The 25,297-nt window shown below is 43.4% G+C and overlaps 1 protein-coding gene across 3 annotated transcripts in view; it reads right to left on the bottom strand.

Annotated features, from left to right (window-relative positions):
* cntln (centlein, centrosomal protein) overlaps positions 1–25,297 on the bottom strand; it is a 152,562-nt gene that overhangs the window by 63,936 nt on the left and 63,329 nt on the right. For all 3 annotated transcript variants that reach the window (XM_080454439.1, XM_080454440.1, XM_080454441.1), the window contains 2 exons: positions 24,022–24,138; positions 1,775–1,875 (listed from right to left, as the gene is read on the bottom strand). In XM_080454439.1, coding sequence (XP_080310565.1) covers positions 1,775–1,875; positions 24,022–24,138 — 218 coding nt within the window. The remainder of the gene's footprint in view (positions 1–1,774; positions 1,876–24,021; positions 24,139–25,297) is intronic.

Here is a 25,297-nt window from a genome sequence, read left to right as displayed (position 1 = left end):
TCGAACCTTGACAATGACCATGTCCACAAATGCTGTAATATTATAGCTTTTGTGTGACAGGATTCAACACTAAATCTCCCCTTTTCAAGGGAGTCTATTTAGCTGCATTCCTGATTATGCATTGATTGTCAATGGGAGGAGCATTCACCGTTTTAATTAGTGCCATCCTTTAAAGCAGGGCCACGAGTAAATTAAAGTGATATGGGACAGATTCGTTATTGAGCTGGTTAATTAAGGCCACTGCTTGTGCTGGTCAGTGTCTGACAATAAAATGCAGATTGGATTTTAAAAAACCAATGCGCCTTACATCATTGGGGATGACACTTGCGAGACGAGATAGATGCAGTTTGATCTCCTGGTCAATTTACCAACGAGTTGATTAAGTCTTAATTGAGTTGTCCTGTTAATTCTCAGAAGAAAACGCCTGACGAACACAAATGTGGCCTAGAGGTAAAAGCAGCACAGGGAAGGTGCTGTTTATACATGTTTAATATGCAGACTTGAAAACATCACAGGTACAGCTTTCTGCAACCCTTTCTAGGCCTCAGGCTAAACCCTGAGGTGGCAAATGGAGACAGTAATAGAGAAATCAACAACAACTACAAACATTGTAAAATAAACTACGGTACAGAAAATAAATATAAAATATTTTTTGTATCATGTTATTATATCCCATTTCTTGCATTATTGTATTTCTATGGCTATGAGTCCACAAATAAAGATTTGATTTAAAAAGTGTACAATGGCCTTATGAAAGTGTGCCTTATGAAACCTTTGTAATTACCAGTACACCATGTACAAATATTAAAGTACAGAATAATAAATTACAGAATCATAATCAGAACAATACCATACTTGCGACAAAGTTGGATACACTGGAATGTCATTTTGAACAATTCATTTCACCAAAATACATTTTAGGTAAGGTGAGTTTAACTAGCAGATAGAGATGGAAAGTATATTATCACCTTGTGATTCATATAAAGTTATGACACTAATGTTCATAATGTAACTATGATGTGTTGCTAATTTCATATCTACAAATCTTCCTGTTGGTTGAGGTTAGGCAACATTATTTTATTTGAATTAAGGTCAGGGAAAGTTATTTTGGTATATATTGTGGTATGTATGTATTGGTTATGATTATAGTTATATGATTATATGCCTTGTTTCATGTCTAAACACTGCATGCTTGAGTCCTGGTGCTAAGAGCAACACTCCAACTCAAAAAGAACAATAATACAAAGAAATGCAAGTGGCGAAATTGTGCACAGAATGAATCTATTTGCAACGCTGAGAGGACATTACCTAGAGGGACTGCAAAGACATGGTAAGTGCAAAATGATTAGCCATTGTGGCTAACTCTCGCTAACGGCGTCCCCTTCCGGTGTGGTTCGCTACTGAGCCGAAATGAGCCGAAATATTGCTGAAAGAAAATAAATATGGCCCAAAGAGCCAAATGTATAGTGAAAATGTTAAAGTACGCGAAACAAAGCCTATATGCATGCTGGAAGTTGTGGCAACCTGCTGTCTGAAAATGTGCATGTGGTGTGGCAGAACATAGCTACAATGGAAAGAGGACAGTGATAACAGGACACGAAAAAGATAGCACCACGAAGGAAGTCCAAGCACTCGGCAAATGTATAGACAGATGAACCCATTGGTACATTCTCAGAGTTAAATGAACACAGAGGATTCTACAGTGTGGAAGCTAGAAAATTGATGATTTCATGTTATGTTAATGTTCTAGGGGGGTAAGAGGAAGTGGACTCACCTTGGTGTTCGTTCTGAAGACACAGGCGGAGTTCCTTCACTGTGGCTCGGTCCATAGCAGCCTGAACACGAAGCACGTCCAACTCCTCCTCCAAATTGGCCCTGCACACACACACACACACACACACACACACACACACACACACTTATTTTCTACAACAAGTAAAGGACCTTCATATAATTGGTCCTCACTAATGGTCATTACAATATGGTACAACCTTTTTCTACTCTGTGTCTCATAGGAGGGCGGTGGACACTTCAGAATCCTGCATACCAGTGACATCATAGTTAGGCAGGGTATTTCATTTTTTATCTCTCTCTTTAGTTTTTTCAAACAATATTTCATTTTTATTTTATTAACGCGAGAACAATGTTTTCCATTATAGCATGCTATACTTTCCAGGAATAAAAAGCCTGCCATTTTTATTAGCTTGGATTTCCCATCGATGATGTCACTGGAAGGCCGTTTCTGAACTGTCCACAGCGCTCCTCTGAGACACAGGCCGAGTAGACAAAAAATGGTACCATATCACAATGAGCATTAGTGAGGACCAATTATATGAAGATAGGTTGAAAATGGGTGAAGTCGTCCCTGGTTAGCTCGTTCTCTCTGCCTGCTTTGGATACTACCTCTGTACGTCTTGTCCTATGTGCATTGTTACAAACTGTATATCGATATCGTCTCTGTCGGGTGGAAACCTCACATGTCCAAAACTGTTACTTTTCAGGATTCAAATAAAAAAATGGCAAAAGTTGCAGATCTACAAGCTCAAGCCGCGCTGCTTCTCACTGCGTTTCGCACTGCGTTTCGAGCTTGCTGATCTGCTACTTTTCATGCTTTTATGTGACGTTGTAGTATGATCAAGTAGGGCATTAATTTACGAAAAAACACAACAAGTTAGAATATGGAGATAAGGATTACATTTCTTTGTTTTATGGTTATGTGAACAGTACAGTATGTTGCATGTCTTCTGTGTGGAGCACAATGGAAACAAGCTTCGGCTTTTTTGTGTCTAATCCACGTTGGCGTTTTTGAATGGTGCCACTGTTGTGATCTAAAAATTGCCAATAACATATTCTCTCTATCTATCTAACACTGAAGACGACAGTGAGGGAGAAACCGCCTAATTAAAATGCTTTTTAATTCATCTGAAAATCAAAGTGACAAGCAACATGAAACACCCAGGTAGAGAAGTACACGTGTACTGTGTGTGTGTGTGTGTGTGTGTGTGTGTGTGTGTGTGTGTGTGTGTGTGTGTGTGTGTGTGTGTGTGTGTGTGTGTGTGTGTGTCTGTGTGTGTGTGTGTGTGTGTGTGCGTACTCATGTGTGTGTACAGTATGCCTGCGTATCTCAACAGAAAAACATACAGAAAAAGTGAGCCCAATTACCTTCCTGCAATTAGCTTGATGCCTGCTAAAGGCTAATTATGAGGGGAAGAAAGGAGCCATACTCGAGACTTTGCACTTTCAAGTTATTATTAGGACCCCAAAAGAGGTCTTCTGAGGATACGCGAAGGCCCCTCCGAGACGGTCCTGCACCTGAAACACACACCTAGCTCCCTCCCCTCTGCTCCACTGAAACTACATGCTGGCTGCCTGCTACTGCAGTGGCATTCTTCCTCAGTTAACCCATTTAGACCCGAGGCCCGTTTTAAAAACGCCTTCTAAATCAAACGGTTTTCTGAGAAACTTCAATAAATAAATATAAATTAATGTTGCTCTATATATAGCAACTTCTACCGGATTGAAAGGGATAAAGACTTATAGGTGAACAAACAGGTCTAAATGGGTCAACAGTAGGGACTGGGTTTCTCCTGATTGAGGTGTACAGTATGTGGTTCAGTATACTGTATGTACTGTAACAAGAGTTGGGTTAGGTGTCCAGAAAACATCCCATAAATAATATAATAACAGTTGATTCCTCCATTGGACCTCATCAGACCATGAACGTATTAACTCTTTCATTGCCACACTTATTTCAGACTGTGTCGTCCCAGTGCCAGGAAAAATGTGCATTTTTCCTCCGTTTGTTTTTACCCGCTTGCGAAAGCTGCGGGTCTATGAAGAGGCAGACCTACGACTCATCATTCGACAAATTTGCATTCGACAGATTCATTTGCATTCGACAGATTTGTTCGACAGATTTGTTCGACAGATTTGCGTCATTGGCTGTCGTTTAAGCCAATGGGATACTTTCCCATACTCTGAACGGGCGGTCTCGTCCTCCCAAGCTATGGGACTATGCAGTCCTCCGAGCGCTAGCCGAATTTGGCTAATAGTTAGCTTGTATGATGTTACTAACTAACTGTTTTTAGCCAAGCGCGCAAATGTCCGCTCCCCATTAGTTATCGACGCAAGTCGCGTTATTACTCTCGTAATTTTCATGTATTGTACATCCCAAAATAAAATGTATTAAACATGTTATGGTGCTGTAATGACTTTATATTTTCTCAACATAATACTGTCTTTCACACGGGCCTTGGAAAAGAGGATCGCTTCCGCCATTTTCTTCTTCGTTGGTCTAAACAATGACACGGTTGCCAGATTTTGAGAGACAAATAAGCAACCAGGTCAATGAAAACAAGCCCAAAGATTTAAGTGACTAATAGGCTACATGAGCACTTCAAACCTATATGCATCGGCTATTTGATAATAGACGATTTGTAAATAGCCGATCTACAAGCTCACAACAAAATAATAACAAATAAAAACATTTACAAGCAACTTCACAGAAAACAAGGTCGCTTGTAATTAGTATACATGGCAACACTAGTACGAGTACCTTTCCCACCACTGTTGCTGTTTTTAACATGACTGCCCTGTTTACAAATGAATGAATACACACTACAACCAAGGTTACTGTAGCAACATTTTTCATGTAAGGTATGACGCTAAAATCAGCTGCATTTTATCAGAAAAAAGCAGATCTACAAGCTCACAACACATCGCCGCCTTGTGAGCTTGTAGATCTGCTATTTTTTATTATGACGTTTTATTGAATACTTAATTTACAAAAGACATTAATGAAACCAAATGGACCCATTTGGGTTTTTCTTTCATGTAAGCCAGTAGTGAAAAGGGCAAACTTGCAGTTATGCATTACAACTCAAGCCTTGCTGTTTCAAACAGTGAAATCAAAAGACAAGTTGTGAGCTTCACTTTTATAAAGGGTTAGGGTTACATTGCAGTATTGATACTTTTACTTAAGTAAAACATTACAGTACTTTTTCCACCACTGTTGATGTTTTTAACATGACTGCCCTTACGCTACCTGTACTCTATGGACTCACTTAGTTTATTGTGAAAATAGTTTATTTCTTTCATACATAAATGAATACTAACTGGTCACCACCGGTCTTTTGTCCAGGAACAATGCATACAACACTATCAACCAGTCCTCCTGGGTGTGTGTGTGTGTGTGTCTTCATTTTTGTTGTTCATACATTTCTAAGTGAAACACTGTAGTTTTGACTTGGGTAAGGGTAGGCTACATTTTGAAGTAACTATATCAGCTGGTGAAAATAGCAGATCTGTGAGATTGTAGATCAATTATTTTCACTATCATTGATATTGTACACACCACACACACACACACACACACACACACACACACACACACACACACACACACACACACACACACACACACACACACACACACACACACACACACACACACACACACACACTTTATATTGGTAGCCAATGAACCTCTGTGGAGTTATTTTTGTTGCATTCGAATGGCTGAGATTTGATTTTAATGACAACTTTTACATTTTGTGCTGCAGATTGGGGCAAAAATAGCCTGCCGCAAGCGGGTATATTATGACTTTGTCATTTCTTGTTTAACATTGAAGTGAATGGAGCAGCATTTTGTTGGATAGCGTTATCTCCTAGTTCCTTTGAGATAAACAAAAAAAACAAGAAAAAATATATATTAAAAAAAAAAGCCATCGGACGGGAATTCCCGTTTTTGGCAATAAAAGAGTTAAGCATGATTTATACTTAGTTGCGCGCCAGTGTTGCATAGTGAAAATAGCCAATCTACAAGCTCACAACGCGTCATAGCGCTATTTCATCTGTTATTTTCGAAGCGTAATACGATGCACAACCAAGTATAAATCTGTGGCTATATAATCAGTCCCACACGGCGGGCTGCTCTTCGCCGCTTGTAATTGTTATTCAAACATTCAGTGATCGTCTTCTGTTAAGAGTATAGTGAACATCGTCTTTGATGTCTTTGCTACATCAACCGTGACATGCTTTTCCTTCCATACGAGTGCCAAGAAAATAGCTGGGGAAAGGTTATGGGCAATGCAGAGGGTGGGAAAAGTAATTAGCTTCAGAGCCCACGCGGTCTGGTGGAGCCTTGGCCTAATGGCTGACCGCAGCTCAAATAAGTACACAAATGACCGTCCCCGGAGGGGAGTGAGGAGGCAGATGGATATGTGTCCCTCGTCTATAGATTTTCCTCTATAAATGAACTCCAGTCGATGAGGCCCAGCGCTGCCTCACGTATCCCGGGTTGTTAATGGGACAAACGAGCTGAAATATGCTGGGTGTGGAGGGAGCCCGCTCCAGCTAATGTTTCTCTTTTATGCCTTTTCGGATGCGGACAGTATCGACACCAAACCAAAGTTCATATGCACCGCGCTCCATTTTGTTGAAGGATAAGCGTCCGGACTTTCGATGAGAGCGGGGATTGGATTGCAGATGGGGTTTCTTGGCCAGGGACATTTCGCTTCCCATCATAACACTCTGGAGATGGAGGACTGGGCCGGAGGCTCATTAAGCAACACCCAATACATTTATTGCGTGTGGCCCAATCTGCCATAGATGCAGAATTAATAAGGCTGGACATATTATGGAAATGAGAGTAGAATAACTTCCCCCATATATCTGTTATATCCGAGGTATTTTCTTTTCCTTTTAAATTGCCTTTTTTTTTGTTTTCAAATTATCCAAAATGACAAGCTGCAGAGCACAAAACAACATAATTAAATCAACAAATTAAATTAATCAAATAAAAAAAAATCATTCAATGTGTTTACATCCCATAGCTTTCTCCCATATTTGATTTTTAAGCACTTCTATTTCGATTGGAATCATGGAGGACAAAAATTTCCCTAACATAAAAAAACAAAAGCACAGTAATCCACAAGCGCATCAGTGGAGTGTTGATGGGAGAAAGATAGCATCAAGTCTCCTTCTGTCTCTCTCACTCTGCTGAGAGGCAGCGCCTAGGCCTCCTTAGACCCAAACTGTTGTTCAATTAAAACTAGATGCAGCATCTACTCCTATTTTTTGTTGTTGTTTTTTTTGTCAACTGAGTATAATTGTTTTCTGAGATGGTGCCAACACCTCCCACTCACTCCCATCACTTTCTCTCACAATCTCCCCTATTCTCACACTTTAGAGCCTGCAATGTCTTGTGTGAATACATCATTTTGAATAACAGATGTTTATCTGCAGTCTATTTTGATCCCAGAGGATGGGGGGGGGGGGGGGGGGGCAACAACTAGGAAGGGGATGATGAGAAGTTGAGGCAGGCGTCGCAGGTGGGGCGGTGGGTGTGCTTGAGTCATCCACACATGAAAAACTAACCAAGAAAATCTAGCTGTTAAGAGTTTTATCACACTTTATCATAATGGTTAGAGAGAATACCCTGTAACCAGAGAGCCATAGGTCTGTTCCCCATGAGAGACAGAATGTGTCCATCCACAGCGTCCTGTTGTCATTGAGGAAGACCACAAACTGCTACAGTACGTGCACACTTGTCAAGTGGTTGGATAAGAGCAGCATGCAAATGTAATTTTATCTGCCTGTATACTGTAATCAAACAAATACAGTATATGTCCCATTTGGCCCACTTATATCGTTCTTTTTTTTGTTATTAAAGTATTTCTTTATTTCCCAACAAATAATACATAAGACATAAAAGACGAAGACCAAAAACACAACAGAAAAATATAAATACATTTAGAAAAAACAGACTTAAACACAACAAAAACAGGGAGTCGGCCCACTGTCCTGAAAACAAGCTGTAATGAAAAAATGGTCCAAACTGTTAGCTTGACCGGTACAACAGCTGGAGTTACCACAATGAGAAGGCATGAGACAAGCTAAATGTATTTCACCACCACTTTTTTTTTCTCCATGCTTCACATTACAAACGCAACCAACTTTACCAAAACTGACTATCTGGTCTTTTATGTCCCTGCTACAGGTAGATTCCCTGGTTGATACCATTCACAGGGGGTAATGGCTTGTTTCTAACAACATAGCTCTAAACCACTAGATATAAATACACACGCAGAAAACACCCTGTACACTAAATCTCTTGGCTGTCTGTCATCTCTGCTCCCACACTCTCCTATCACTGTTATGCCGATGACACTCAACTGTTGTTCTCCTTTCCCCTCTGCCACTCAGGTTGAAGAAAGCATCGTTGCATGCCTGGCTGACATCTCACAGTGGATGTCTTCTCCCCACCTCAAGCTGAACACAGATAAGACTGAGCTTCTCTTCTTTAAGTCCTGCCCCATGCAGGATCTCACAATTTCCAAAGACAACTCCCTGGTGGCTTCGGTTCCAACTGCCAAGGGTGTTGTGCTGGACAGTCAGCTCTCATTCAAGGCACACATTGCAGCGGCCACTCAGTGCTGTATGTTTACACTTTATAACATTTGAAGGATTAGAACCTTCCTCACCCAGGAGTCATCACAGCTCCTGATCCCGGTCATCTCAAAACTTGACTACTGTAACCGGCATGCTCACTTAAAAGGATCCCTGGCTAATAAACCAAATATGCCTTAATACATTATAATGGCCCTCTATAACTCAAATGTAAAATTAAAAACGCCTTAAATATTTTTGTTATTTTAGAAATAGTTCAAGGGGGACAACAACTGTCACAAGTCTTGTCATTTGTCCATTTGTGGTCCAGCCAGCCCTATGGAATTTATTAGCACTAGACCATACCCGGTGAAGGTTATTGCACGTCCTGTAGCGCGGCACCCCCCGGGTCCCGTCGCAAACACACACACACACGCAACGTTTAGCGCGAGTCGTCTCGTGCGCCGCGGGCAGAATTCTAGTACCCCCCCCTAACCACCCCAAAGAAAATGTCGTTTGGGGGTACAAAATCAAGGAATAAAAAAAAAAAAAAAAAAAAAACTGTACTGTACTGTACTGTACTGTACGGTCTGTACTGTACTGTACGGTCTGTACTGTACTGTACTGTCTGTACTGTACGGTCTGTACTGTACTGTACTGTACTGTACTGTACTGTACTGTACTGTACTGTACTGTACGGTCTGTACTGTACTGTACTGTACTGTACGGTCTGTACTGTACTGTACTGTACGGTCTGTACTGTACTGTACGGTCTGTACTGTAATGTACTGTACTGTACTGTACTGTCTGTACTGTACGGTCTGTACTGTACTGTACTGTCTGTACTGTACTGTACCGTACTGTACGGTCTGTACTGTACTGTACTGTACTGTACTGTACGGTCTGTACTGTACTGTACTGTACTGTACGGTCTGTACTGTACTGTACTGTACTGTACAGTCTGTACTGTACTGTACGGTCTGTACTGTACGGTCTGTACTGTACTGTGAGACGTGCGTGGTGTCACTGTCTCCCAGTTTTTTTTTTGCAATACAAAGCCGTGACTATAGCACAACAGATCTGTGTGTGTGTGTGTGTGTGTGTGTGTGTGTGTGTGTGTGTGTGTGTGTGTGTGTGTGTGTGTGTGTGTGTGTGTGTGTGTGTGTGTGTGTGTGTGTGTGTGTGCCAACATACGCTGGTGGGTGAGTACGCACCGTTTTCCGCCTTCAGCCAATTGCAGTGCATGTTTGCCACCTCCGCGACTAATGTGATGCATTATTCTTTAAGTCCTGCCCCATGCAGGATCTCACAATTTCCAAAGACAACTCCCTGGTGGCTTCGGTTCCAACTGCCAAGGGTGTTGTGCTGGACAGTCAGCTCTCATTCAAGGCACACATTGCAGCGGCCACTCAGTGCTGTAGGTTTACACTTTATAACATTTGAAGGATTAGAACCTTCCTCACCCAGGAGTCATCACAGCTCCTGATCCCGGTCATCTCAAAACTTGACTACTGTAACCGGCATGCTCACTTAAAAGGATCCCTGGCTAATAAACCAAATATGCCTTAATACATTATAATGGCCCTCTATAACTCAAATGTAAAATTAAAAACGCCTTAAATATTTTTGTTATTTTAGAAATAGTTCAAGGGGGACAACAACTGTCACAAGTCTTGTCATTTGTCCATTTGTGGTCCAGCCAGCCCTATGGAATTTATTAGCACTAGACCATACCCGGTGAAGGTTATTGCACGTCCTGTAGCGCGGTCCCCCCGCGGGTCCCCCCGCGGCACCCCCCGGGTCCCGTCGCAAACACACACACACACGCAACGTTTAGCGCAAGTCGTCTCGTGCGCCGCGGGCAGAATTCTAGTACCCCCCCCTAACCCCCCCCCCCCTAACCACCCCAAAGAAAATGTCGTTTGGGGGTACAAAATCATGGGATAAAAAAAAAAATTAAAAAAAACTGTACTGTACTGTACGGTCTGTACTGTACTGTACTGTACGGTCTGTACTGTACTGTACTGTCTGTACTGTACGGTCTGTACTGTACTGTACGGTCTGTACTGTACTGTACTGTACGGTCTGTACTGTACTGTACTGTACAGTCTGTACTGTACGGTCTGTACTGTACTGTACTGTACAGTCTGTACTGTACTGTACGGTCTGTACTGTACTGTACTGTAAGGTCTGTACTGTACTGTACTGTACGGTCTGTACTGTACTGTACTGTACTGTACTGTACTGTACTGTACGGTCTGTACTGTACTGTACTGTACTGTACGGTCTGTACTGTACTGTACGGTCTGTACTGTACGGTCTGTACTGTACTGTACTGTACTGTACGGTCTGTACTGTACTGTACTGTACTGTACTGTACGGTCTGTACTGTACTGTACTGTACGGTCTGTACTGTACTGTACGGTCTGTACTGTACTGTACTGTACTGTACTGTACGGTCTGTACTGTACTGTACTGTACGGTCTGTACTGTACTGTACTGTCTGTACTGTACTGTACCGTACTGTACGGTCTGTACTGTACTGTACTGTACTGTACGGTCTGTACTGTACTGTACTGTACGGTCTGTACTGTACTGTACTGTACTGTACAGTCTGTACTGTACTGTACGGTCTGTACTGTACGGTCTGTACTGTACTGTGAGACGTGCGTGGTGTCACTGTCTCCCCGTTTTTTTTTTGCAATACAAAGCTGTGACTATAGCACAACAGATCTGTGTGTGTGTGTGTGTGTGTGTGTGTGTGTGTGTGTGTGTGTGTGTGTGTGTGTGTGTGTGTGTGTGTGTGTGTGTGTGTGTGTGTGTGTGTGTGTGTGTGTGTGTGTGTGTGTGTGTGTGTGTGCCAACATACGCTGGTGGGTGAGTACGCACCGTTTTCCGCCTTCAGCCAATTGCAGTGCATGTTTGCCACCTCCGCGACTAATGTGATGCAACGGGACTTTTGAGATGGCCATGGCCAAAATAGGGTGCCTTATTCGGATACATGCGTGTGACGGGCCGCCCCTGCCGGTTCTCTGAATTTTTATTTTTAAATAGGCTCTGTCATGATTAATTGACCACACATATGAAGTGAAACAACTAAATTCTATCCAAACGATATCTTATAAGTAAATTCCGTGCCTCAAAGAAGAAGTTTGAGAGCTTTGTGAAGTTGAAAAGTCCGGAGAAAGCTGGCTACAGAAACAATGGACCGAAACAATGGCTGCCGTTCGTGTTTGAGCGACGGCGCTGATAGGCTGGGAGAGTGAGGTTGAATTGGGTTGCCATGTCATGTCCAGGTGTTGTAAGCGTGAAGTGGGTGTAAATTGGTTAGAGAAAGTGCGTCGAAAGTGCAGGTGGGTGTGGGGACGCGTTGTGAGCTTGTAGATTGGCTGTTTTCCAAGAGGCAATGTATATGTGTGATGGTGCTTCGTTTGGCCTTCTTTTCATAGACCTTGTTGCTTGTAGGGCTCGCTTCGTTTGGCCTTGTTTTCATAGACCTTGCTGCTTGTTTGTCTCGCGAAACTTGGCAACCCTGCGCAGAGTGATCTCCCATTGTTTGACACATAAACGGTAATAATAAGCTGAGATTTGATGTAATCTAAAAACGGGCTTCACAGTTCCATGCACATGGTAATGGTCAATGGCTGTGCGCAATTTGAGATCAATAGCTCCAGGCACTGAGGAGAACCGGGCAGAAACATTTTGGGCTTCACAGGTTTGGTCTCAGAGGTTTGGTCTCAGAGGTTTGGTCTCAGAGGTTACTAGAATTATAGGAAGATGTCATAATAAAATAAAAGATCAACTTAATACTTCCTACGGTTAATATGAACATCAAAACAATGTTTAAGATATGATTTATTAGCATATTCATTCCATACATTCTATAGGGCTGGACCACACATGGACAAATGTCATCATCAACCTGCGACGAGTGTTGTCCCTTCAGTAAAAGATGAACTATTTCTAAATAAATAAACATTTGATGGTATTTTTAATTTGTCATTTTAGTTATACAGGGCAATTATAATGTATTAAGGCATATTTGGCTTATTAGCCAGGGATCCTTTTAAGCCCCTCCAAATGATCCAGAATGCAGCAGCACGACTGGTCGTCAACCAGCTAAAAACATTCTGCCGTCAAGCCTAAGAGTCTTGCTTGATTCCACCATGGATGGTCACTCAGGGAACATTTAATTTCCAATGGATCTTCAGAGCTGTTAAATGTGCATATTTGGACATTTTTTTCCTCTGTCAGTTTTTCACCCTTTTCTCCCAATTTAGTTGTTATGCCAATTCTGACTATCCCACACATTTGTGTGTAATATTGTCATTGCTGACCCCTACACAGTTTGGTCTGTGGACTGGTTGGTCCTAAGTATGATACTGAAACTACACGCCTCCTCCGTTACACATTACACATGGAATCAACGGCTGCTTCTTTTCACCTGCCAGTGAGGAGCGTCACTGGGAGGATGTAGCGCGTGCAGAGGAAAACCCTACTCTGTACAGAATATAATATAATATAATATAAATACTTATTGATCCCAGAGGGGAAATTGATTACCCCAGTTGCACGCTAAGCATTAAAAGGTTTAATGGTCAAACACTTTTCAAAGGTTAGTGATGTAGCCTACAGTTATTACACCAGAGGGAGCTCAACAGATTTTGTACCTTCAAATTCAAAAGCTGTATTGGAAAGGACAGTTTTTCATACCCACTGTTTTATCATACACGCTGAGGAAGGCTTGACGCCGAAATGCGTCCGTGTATGCTGTGACTGTCCGTGCACATATGATTTAAAAGTACCAGAAGGACTTCGGAGTGCTGGCTATTACTTTCTTGTTGTGAATCTTCGTGAGCCGTGCACCCGGCAAACTGCATTATATATGCAGTAGACTGAGAGTGCTATTTTTTGTTCTCTACTGTTTTTTATACTCTAGCAGTTACAGCATGTGGAATGGGTTACCGGCATGCCTTAATTTGATTAGTTAAGTTGTAACAGGTTCTATTCATAGTAACCATGTTGTTTTTACTATTTTAGTCAATGTCTAGTATGTTGAAATTGTATGAAGGTATTCATTATACATTTCTGTACGTCTGCTATACCCCCCAGCACATGGCAGTATAATCATGTACTGTACTGTATATGCATTTTTGTCAATAGAAACATCAATCAATCAATCAATGCCAGGCTTGGGTATGTCCATATTTGGGCATATTCCAGCCCACCTTCGACAAACACCGGCCGCAACTTGAACTTTATGTAACATACTGTAAAGTCATCACCATAATAATAAATATACGTATACAAAACTACATCTATCTATAGATGCATGTAATCTCTGCGTATCTGTCAGTCTGTATCTCCTAACCGTCCGACCCATCGACTTCAAACTTGGCCTGTGTATCGCCAAAGATCTGAGGGAGTGCAGTACAGAGTGGGAAGTCAGTGGCGGTTGTCCAGACCCGGAAATCCACAAATCTCTGTGTCTGTCTGTGTCCCTTTTTTGCACGGGCATAAAAGGGAAACAGATTATTGCATAACGGAAAGCCCTGATGTCATCCATATGATGTCATGGTCCTCACATAATAGACTGGTACGATGATAAATGGGTAGTTGGGTACTGCATTAAGTACTCTTTTTTTTTTTACTCTTTACAACAGGTACAACAGGTATTGCATATCCAAAGGGGCATGCGGTCCAAATGCATGACGTCATAGACTGGCCTCCAAGTATTATAATGGGTACAAACTCTCGGTGTGTGTCTGTGTTTCCCCCACATATCTGTTCATAACTGTAATCCCGGGTGTACAGCAGGTGGCATATCCGATCCCTGTTCCGGTACCATTACCATAGCTTTGTTTGATTGCCCCGGGAGCAGATTTGAACCGGAAACATACGATCTGCTGCCGAGCCTATTATAGACCCAAAATAAACCCAAGTCACTTCAAATTCCTGCTCACACCTGCTACACTGTACTTTTGGTATGGATATTAAAACCTTTTCTACACAAGTGAGATGACCATTCCACTCCCTACCTCGGTATCCCTATCATAACACCACAACAAATCATAAAATGTGATGGTCAAACCATGTCAAATAAAATCAATACACTTCTGTAATCCTTCCTATGTGCACTGTATTAATATGCCAATATGCCATCAATAAATATGTTAATTCCTACATATTACAGTACATACAAACTGGTAACGGAAGCCTTAGTCTCTGTGACACTAACTGGGTTTTAATAAAACGTTTCGATAATATGAAGCGAAATTTCAGAAAGTCGGAAAAACTAAATGCAAATTTAGAAACGTTTCCATCCACTAATGAAATGCGATTATTGGGATAGTTCATGAAATAAGCAGTAGGTGGGCGCTATTTTGCCAGTCAAGTGAAAAGCATATTATTGAACATGTATTTTACTTTTTGACATTCTTTTAGGCTATACAAAAATATTTTACAGGGCCTGCCTGATAGGCCATTGAGCAAGTGCAAGTCTTCTAACTATCCAGAGGCGGTCTTTGGGCTGGTGCAAGCAACTGGTAATAGCACTAGGCCTATTCAAGAATGACATTAAGTTGCAGACATGCTTGAATTGGGTCAGACTTGGTATTCACCGCTACAGTACCAGTTCCGGCATATTTTGCCCACCTGAGCACCCTAGTTTAATTCTTATAATGCTACTTATAATGCGGGGATAACGTGGACTCTGCTGGGCACAAAGATAGCCACAGTGCTTGTTTTCCCGCAGTTACCATTGGTATAACTGACTTGGATACAGTTATCAACTGCTACATATGAGGACAGAAACGATCACAGAATAAGAGTGAGACGTTAATTAATGGAGCAGCATATTGTGCACATTAAAACTCATTCACATTCACTGCCAGGGGTTTTCTAAAACAGGCTGCAGCCTCTGCCAGCATTTTTAACGATTTCATCGAAAAAAATCATCGCGACCTACCGTTCGCTTGTTATACTAGGGGTGGGACGATATATCGAAATCGTGATATATCGAAATCGCGATATATCGCGATACTTTCTCCCGCGATAAATAATCGATATACTGCCGATATATCGTCCCACCCCTATGTTATACACCGTTGAAAATAGCACGTCTTGCCAAAAATACATAGTAAAACACAGGAGCCGAGATACAGAATATTTACTTATTTCGCTAAAACAGTTTTGCGCTTGAGGGGGGTGGATTTGGGAGATTTATGCGCAAAATCCAAAATGCGCAAAAAAATTTGTTGATGGAAACTACTAACCTATCTAAAGTACTACAGAGGATGGTGGGTCCACAACAACCCACAAAACACACTGGGGGTGATTTGTGGGTACACACGTAGTGTGCAGTAAAGTGCGTATTATCTTCAACTTTTATGTTGTGTTGTCTTGTTTCAGCTCTCCTGGTCAACTCTCCTTGACAAGGATACTATTGATCTCAGTGGGACCACATGGTTACATGACAGTGAAAAATATAATCATAATAATACACAACCTGTGCTTAAAGTCAAAAGAAAGAATGGTTTCTCTCCATGGCCGAGCATTCAAAAAACAGGCCCACAAACCCTTCAAGTTATTTGTTTCTCCTGATCAAATAAAACTGCCATTTACAATGCCCTCACAATTCGCAGCCTCACTTCACCGGCGGTAAGTCTAACACTCAGCAGGCATCAAAGCAAAGATTTTCTTTTTGGCATGATCCAAACTAAAGACAGCAACCAGGTGTGCAATGCTTGGTAATGATGCAGTCTGTGATATGAGGTCTATGTCTCGCGTCACTCTGTTGGCCTGTTTGTTAAACCACACTTTCTCCTCTGTCTTTCTCATACATTGCTGGACCTCCAGGCCCTCAGCAATCCACACTCTGCATCATTTGATCTCCTCTCTTCCCTGCTTGGGCTCCAGTGAAGGCAGCTTACATCACCGAAAGCACCAAACATCCATCCAACCTCCGTCCACGTCCACGAGGGTGTAAAAACACCCCACATCATCTTCAACTGTTTTGCTTTTATGCACTGGTCTGCCTTTCCTTTCAGTGTATGGCTTGGTACAAAACATAGGAAAAACAGGGAATAGAGTAAAAAAAAGATACTTCTGGCATTTTTGTGGCTGGGGAAGAGTCTTTTTTGTTTTGTTTCCTGTTGCAGGGGAGGAGGTGGCTGGGAGAGGTACACTTAGACATGATTTGATTCAGGTGGGACTTTTTGCTAGTTAAGCCCTAGCTATAGGGCTGTTGAGTCAGGGGAGGAGTCTGGGAGAATAAAGCACTGTAGTCAGTAAAACAGGACTGGTTATCGTTCTGACCTTTTTTTATCCAGGGAAATTTGACTAAACATGGACGCTTGTTTACAGCAATTCACATTACACAGCTGCCCACTGAAGACCTCCACAACAGAGGTGGGGTTAGGTGCCTTGCTCGAGGGCACTTGTATGGTAGTTGTTGAGACTGGAAGAGTGGTTCTCATTCACTTTTCCCTGCCTAGATTTCCCCAGGTGGGTTCGAAGTTTGAAGGTGGGTTCGAAGTCACAAGCCTGCGTCTCTAACCTCTAGGCTACTGCAATTCCTAGCGGAGTTCACACATATCTGTGTGTACCTGCAGGCAGCTACAGCAGAGACAATAATGAGTGATTTCAGAAACATCCAGCCCTGTACTGTAGATGCATGTAAAAGGGCCTCTGTGTACAGTAAATATATGTATATAAAATACTAGTAGACAAGTCTAGAATGCATGAGAAGATCCATAACTTTCAATTGATGGTGCTAGGCCTGGTAGAAAATGGAATGGCATAATGATATCATATTGTCTTTATTGAGCCTGTGGAAAGACTAGGAATTATCAGCATAAATTAATGCAACACGTCTTTGAACAACCACTTTGCTTGTACAGTATATTATGTCTGTGGGTGTTATACTAGACGACCTTGTTGCTTTGAAATAGCACAATTTCTTATGTTCTTAATTTTCCCTTTATGAGACTACAGCAATGGCTTGATGGTGCACGGAAGCTTGCATTGCAATTATAAACCAAGTGTAAAGTGTAAATATTTTTTTATACAATAATTATTTTACAAAATAATGAAGGGTCCACTTTGGTGGTCTAATTTCAAAGCATACATAAAATATTATGTATGCGTGTGTGTGTGTGTGTGTGTGCATAGTACACAAACCTGTCCCTCCTCTATCTAAGCGCCAAGTCCGGGGGGCAAAAAGAGACACTCATTACTTTTAATACCTTTTAGCGAATCGAGATGAAAAGAAAAGAGATGGCAGCATGCAGGGAAATAAGTGTAAACTTTATTAAACTTCATTAGAGTCAATGTCGGCTACTGGGAGAGAGGGGGTGGTGGGCCCCTTCCATAATGGTCACTCTCAGAAGAGGAGCGTTCACTGCTGGCACTACACAACCTCAAATCAACTGAAAGCCCCCCCCCCCCTTCGAGTAGTAATGGCTGGCTAATTTATGCTTTGATGTCATCTGTGTGGAGCCTCTTAAATTCTCTAAGTGTGTGTGTGTGTGTGTGTGTGTGTGTGTGTGTGTGTGTGTGTGTGTGTGTGTGTGTGTGCGCGTGGGGGGGGGGGGGGGTTAGGGGGTATTTGCTATGTGTTTACTCTGTTTATGGGGCCTAAATAATCCCTGCCTCTTTTTTTTCTCCCACCAACAGACCTTTAACAACAATTAACAGGCGCGGACATGGAGTGCAGCAGACAGATGCATAATGAGCCAGATAAAATGATCCCACGGCGAATCAACATTCCGCGCCCGCCCGCCCACCCTGCCCTGCTCTTGCTCGTCCAGCTAGTCAGCCAGCCAGTTACAGCCAGGAGGAAATCTCAGTCAGAATGCAGTGTTGCTGAATCTCGACTTAGTAGTTGGGTCTGCCTTTTCAATCGACTTCATTCCAACTGTTTTACCTCTGGGGCGTGTATTGTTGGTGCTGAGTGGGACGTATGGGGAAATGTATATTGCCACATCTGTTTTACATGATCTTTTAATGTCTGAGCAGGACCATGTATTTCTTAGTTACTATGGGAATTGACTCGTACTTCTCAGCTGTACTTCTACTAAATCCCTCTGGCTAAGAGTCACAAAAGTACAAGAATGTTGTCCCTAACTGTACATTCACACTGAAGAGCAAACAGATCTTTTGAGGTGGCGTGAAAATATGAAGTCAGTGAGAGCAGGTAAAAGGGAAGCTGAATGATGTGGTTTCGCTCTAGGCAACGCAAAATGAGTTGGAGAAATGATCGCTTCAGTTGAAATCTGCCTGCAGCTTTATGCAAAACTCTAAATTGTAACCCCCCTCATAGGTGCCCATTGGCTCTCTAGCCAAGACATTTCTAACTTCAAATCTACATATCGTCATGTTCTAAGTTGTAATGAAACACTGCAAGGGGCTTGGGTGCAAAACTAATGACCAACGGCAAAGGGAATCCAGGGAATTTTCTTTTTTTTCCCCCCAGTAATTCGAGTTGACTAGTCGCACGTCATCTTCAGGTTTACTTTAATAACACCCAACATAAATACATACAGTACATCCAACAAGTGTCGCATGGGAGTAATTTATTAAAAGGAGGAGGCAAGGTGCACAGCCTATTGGTGAGATAAAAAGTTGAAGAGAGGACTCATAGTCCTGATACAAACAAAGCTATTTGACTATACAAACAGCATTTAATTAGAATATGTTTCGACCTGGAGGTCTTAATCAGGACATGATGATGAATTTATTCACACACATCTAACATATGTCTACATTTTAGAAACATGTGTAGCATGTTGTGTATGAAAAAATTGCTCTACAACAACGTACAGTATCTGTTTGTCCATAATTTTGTGGCCACTGCCCTATGACACTTACGGGTAATTAACAGCAATCAAAATCAAAGCCATTTAGATTGCTACAAATGGAAAGGACAAGGCCAATGATAACCAAACAGGTCCATATATCCATAATAACTTTTAAAACCAATTTTTTTTTATCCCGCGATTTTTGGAACCCATTTTTTTCACCCGGTGCCAATTTCCTAAGTGATCCTGGGCGCTACACCAGCATTACACCAGTCCCCCACAGTAGGGAGGCCAGGGCCGAGCTCATGCTTCCTTCAGGCATGAGAGCCAACTGACCTTCTTGTCACCTGACAGGGGGGAGTTTCCCTCGTTGGACGTAGCGCGTGGAAGGAACACGTTATTCCAACCAGTTCCCTTCCCCTCCATCAGGCGCCCCGGCTGTCATGGGGGAGGCGGTATAGTGACCAGGGTATTAACTACCCTTGGAGACACGGGGAGAACATGCAAACTCCACACAGAGTAGGCCCTTTCGCCAACCCCACCTAGGGTATGGGCGCTGATGACGCGGAGGAGAAGACACGCCCCCAGCGCCCACAGCGTCCCCCGGCGGGAATCGAACCCAGGACCTTCTAGCTGTGAGGCGACAGCGCTACCGACTGCGCCACCGTGCTCCCGGCCATAATAACCATAATAACTTTTAATCAACGGTTTGTTTGTTTTTCCCTTGCAGACAATGCACCAGATTTAGAGTATCACGACATTATTCAATCCTTATCTTAATTTCAGCAGGCATGAATGGAAGAAAGTTGAGAAAATGGCCTATTGACCAGAATGTTGCATTAATCAATTGGTTTGTAAGTGAAAACTATTCTCTTTCTGCGTTAACTGTTTGTTTCCTATGCACCTGTCTATTGAAAGCAGGTGTGAAAAAAAGATTCTTGACAACATTCCCTGCACTGGAAAACTCATCTGGAACAGAGGTGGTAGCAGGTACAGTATCACCAGGTACTGCTTAGCAAGGACACGGAGCCTCTTGTAATGATATGGGTTTTTAACAGGTGAAATGCATGGATTATTCAGGAAAATATTATTTTGCTTTGCCTTCTATGCTACACTGTAATGTTCCCACAGTAGAGAGCTGACTGCAGAGGAGATCGCTGTTTCACGATTAATATTTCTATAATCAATACCATTAACCGTCAACTGATAGTCGACACCTGTTCCACAAAGGCTATTCAACTAGTCAACATATACAAACCCTCACTAACTATCCAGGTAGTTTTTAAAAAGTCTATCTATCTGCTACATAAGGCATAAATGGAGGTCTTTCACGTATACAATAGACCTTTGCATACCAGCTCAGTTTGTCCACATACAATCAAACTGGTTTGAGCTCGTACACCGGACTGGGTAAACTGGAAACCAACCCAACTCTAGAAGAAACGTCATAGGGTCACCAAAATCAGTTGGGTTCATCCTCTGGGAAGCATGAAGGTTCACAGCAAATCCAATGGCAATCCATCAAAGTCTCGGATGGATGGACAGAAGGACGAAACAACCAACATTGCCATCCCTAGAGTCGTGCTCCTAGTGGGGCTGAATATTACACATTAACTGCACGTAGCCCTAACCCTACAAGAATGACAGGAGAAACCATAAAGTGGAGCATCTATTTTGGTAACACAGCTAAAAAACTAACCCTGCTAACGGATTCATAGTTTCCACAACTTCCAAGTTCAAGGGCAAACTGAGTTGATAAGCCATGAGCAATCTCTGACATACTGCATCCACCAGTGTTTCAGAAGGAGCCACTGGGAGGGAGCTGGAAGGAAAAACTAGAAGCCAGAGGAAACAGCACCATTTTCACCTTCAGGTTCAACCTCTCGCTCTGCTGGGGGGAATAGAAGAGGTGGTAGTGGTAGTGGGTGGTGGGTTGGGTTGGGAGGGCAGATAACTTGCTCTGCACACCACAGGGACTCACTCAGGGAGTTTATCCAGACATATTCATTCTTGGAAAACGGTCATTTGGGCTTGAAGACGGTGTTTATAAGGGCTGTTATGCTGTTTCTTCTTTATAGAGGTTGGGATGGGGGCATCTGTGCAGTCTCATGACAGTGTGTGTGTGTGTGTGTGTGTGTGTGTGTGTGTGTGTGTGTGTGTGTGTGTGTGTGTGTGTGTGTGTGTGTGTGTGTGTGTGTGTGTGTGTGTGTGTGTATGAACGAGAGAGAGAGGGGAAGAGAAATAGCATGTGCTTGAGAGAGGTAAAGAGACAATGAAAATAAGGAGAGAGAGAGAGCTTCCTTCTAGGCCTGCCGCTGGCTGGTTTTAAAGCCTGGTTAAGAGGCCATTTATTGGGCCCCAAAAATCCTCAGCCTCCAGGAGGTAATTAGCCATTAGCGGATCATTGCTAACACTTATCGAGCGCAACCTTCACAAGCACAATCATCTTAATACGGTCAGTGGAATGGCAAATGGCAACTGACTGGGGCCCTTTCAGAGTTTTCTCCGATGAGGCTGGGCTGCAGGGTTTGTTGTTGCAATAACATGGACCCCCTCCGTTTCCTGCTTAATTGTAGGCTATCGACAGTCATTTACATGGCTGGGTTAAGGCTGCTTGATAAAGCCTTCCTTGCCTATTTGCATAGTGCATGAGGCGAACCCCATCCATCCTGCCCACACTACTGTGACACCACTGAAACCGACAAAAGAGGGAGGAGAGGAGGATGGAGGGGAAAGGAGAGATGGATTGTGTGCTTCTGCTTGGTTTATCACACTGAGCCGCTTAATGGTCGCAAGGGCTGAGGCCAAAGGCCCAGATCAAAGAGAGGGTGTGTGTGTGTGTGTGTGTGTTTGCCCTGGGAGACTTTTCCCCCCCTTTTCTCTAAAGCACGAGTTTAGAGACCTCAGCCAAGTTTACTTTGCACAAGCCGGCCCGATGGGTAAGGAGGGGGCCTTGAAGGTGGGAGGAGTTGGGTAGAGATTGAGGTAGTTTAGGAGGTTGGGGGGGTGGGGGGGGGGGGGGTTGAAGGGGATCTACACTAACCCCCTAGGACAAGTTGGTTGCACGAGGCCAGGCAGAGAGGGGGGGTGTCTGGTGGGTCAGCCACTCTTTGTCCCTTGTGGGTTCCATTGCGGGTCAGTTCCAAGGACCCTGTACTGTGTGTGTGTGTGTGTGTGTGTGTGTGTGTGTGTGTGTGTGTGTGTGTGTGTGTGTGTGTGTGTGTGTGTGTGTGTGTGTGTGTGTGTGTGTGTGTGTGTGTGTGTGTGTGTGTGTGCGCGTGTGTGTGTGTAAGCTAGCCTCTCACCCCTATACTCCACTCACCACCAGACTACAGTATGTGCTGCATTCCAGCCCCGGCCGGCCAGGGACAGGCAGGCGGACGGACATCCCCTAACAGGCCGTGTCGGCCGGCGGTGCTGGGGCTGCTAGCCTGTAATTAGCTCGGACAGCTCAGGCTTGGAGAGAGGCAGCCAGGCTACATCATAATGAGCTCAGCTGGGATTAGGAGGACAGGGCAGTAAGGGGGATGGAGGTTGCGGTGATGTAGGAGGGAAGGAGGAAGGGGAGTACCAGAGTCTTGGCCCCAGTCTCCTGCAGCATCACAGAAGGGCCAGAGGGGGTGAGGTAGCTGGGAGTGTGGGGGTTGTGTGGAGGTGGAAGGGGAGAGGATGTGAAGAGAGAGATGATGGGAGCGGAGTGGGGGGAGAGGAGAGGAGAGGAGACTAGAGGAGAGGAGAGGAGCTCTAGGCCAAGTGTAGTGTAGCTTATTGGAGGGCCAATGGTGGTGAGAGTGTAAAGTTAGTGATGGGTTTCACGATATCAAACAAGGCATTGGCCTGCTTCTTTCTGAGAGAGAAGGAACTAGGGAGGGGGAGAGAGAGAAAGAGAGAGAGAAGAGAGAGAGAAAGAGAAAGAGAAAGAGAAAGAGAAAGAGAGAGAGCGAGAGAGAGAGAGAGAGAGAGTGAGTGAGAGACACAAAGAGAAAGACAAAGCAAGAATGAGTGTGAGACAGAGTGCGGTGCCAAGACATGGGAGAGAGAAGAGACACACAGAGAAATGTAGATATCTAATGAAGTACCCCACTCACAGAAGCTGTAATTAACACAGTCGCCCAGCTCCAGGTTGCCACTTTGGGCTGTTAACAAGACTACCACAGCTGCCATACACCCGCACTCACACTCTGGATGCCCTCGGTGACACTTACCTCAAGACACTATCGCTTGCATTATTAGACATGTGTAATCCTATCATTAACAAAAGTGGCGGAAAAATGCAGACATTTCACAAAGACACAGCGAACGTCCAATAATGTGATTGCACCTCTCGACCCCACCCCCCCCCTCGACTTTTCTCCGTCCCGCACTTTTAAGTGTGAATCTTCAGGCGGCCAATTTTACAAATGAGTAAGAAGCCTAATGATGTGGTGCGGGCCCCCCGCTGACTGGTAATGAGGAGGAGGGGCCCGGTGGATGCTGGGAAGCTGGGAAGGGCACGCGCACATTTTAACACCCACAAACTGTGGGGGACAGGTCGAAGGGTGAGATGGAGAGGAGGCAGTGAGAGTGGTTCTCAGTGTGTCAGTGTGTGTGTCTGTGTGTGTGTGTGTGTGTGTGTGTGTGTGTGTGTGAATGAGTGAGTCATGAATGTTTGTGTGTGTGACTGTGCGTGCGTGCGTGTGTCCGTACGGACGTGTGTATATGCGTGTGAGACGTGTGTGTGTGTGTGTGTGTGTGTGTGTGTGTGTGTGTGTGTGCGTACATGCGAGCCTGCATGCGTTCATGTGCGTGATGGCATGTTCCATGAGTGCACCAGGTCAGTGTGAGAGGAGCATACTTGTCTGCGTTGAGTTTCCTGGAGAGGCGTTTGAAGTGAGTCAGTTCGTTCCACACAGCATCGCTGTCCTCATGTCTGAGCTGCCATGGTTCTGCACGCTGACTCTTTACCCTGGGCCTGGACACACACACAGACATACACACACACACACACATAATTAAACACAAACGAGCAAAGACATGCACATGAACAAACAAATGGAGACATTGACAAGCAGACAAAGAGAAATGCACAAACACAGTCGTACACAGAAATTAAACACAAATGCACAACATCCTCAGTTTTAATTCATCCATGTGTAACTCTGAGTGTGTATACAAATGTAACGGGTCCATTTAGTGACATTTGTCCACTCTCAAGAGTTAAATGAATACCCATGGCTTACAGCAGTGGTTCCAAAACTTTTTAGCTCGAGACTCAAAAGAGAAATGTGATGACCCAAACTAGTGAAAATAGGTGATCTAAAAGCTTTTAAAAAAAAATCTTTCAAAAAAAAATATGTATGAAGTTCTTTTGAAAAATGTTTACATATATTATACATAATACAATCATTTAAAACAATGATATAAGTGGACAAAAGGGATATTTACTTGCGACCCATAAAAATGGGTGTGACAGTTCCCTGTGTATGTATGATATAGACCTACAGTTGTCATAAGTTTGTGAATTTTCTTTGCCCTTCTCATTTGTGTTTCTCATTTGTTCCTAGGACTTAGGGAGCAGTGTGATGATCATCAGTCTAATTGGGGAACACCAGGGCCTAGGTATGTACGCCCCTTTAAAAGCCTGTCTCCCCAGTCCTTTGGCAGTTCATTCCTTTTTCACCTCACACCCATGGACTCCTTTCAACATTTTGGTCAATACATACGACACACCTACACGCACTACTACACCATCCACTCATGCATAGATGCACTACATCACTGACTTTACTGATCCTCACATCCCATCAGTTTTTTCAGTTTGTTTGCTGGTTTTAAGTTAATTAATAAATATTCGTTTTAGCTTTTTAACTGCGTCTCCCTTGTTTTTGCTATGTTTCCTGGCACCCCTAGGCCAGGGTCATAACAATGGGTTTGCGACCCAAAAATAGGTCCCGACACACTGTTTCGGAAACACTGGTGTACACACACAGACACACGCACACACACAGAACACAAGCAGACACACAGGGGAGAACAGTTAGCAGTGTTACATGTACTGTACCTCTCTGCCTCTGGCTAACCCACATGGGGTGTTGAGGCCCCTTAGTCTCACCCTGTGTTTGTTATTCAGC

This window comes from Gymnoscopelus braueri (assembly GCF_963280865.1).
Source record: "Gymnoscopelus braueri genome assembly, chromosome: 2".
In the NCBI taxonomy this organism is placed as follows: Eukaryota; Metazoa; Chordata; class Actinopteri; order Myctophiformes; family Myctophidae; genus Gymnoscopelus; species Gymnoscopelus braueri.
This window is presented reverse-complemented; position numbering and strand designations above follow the sequence as displayed.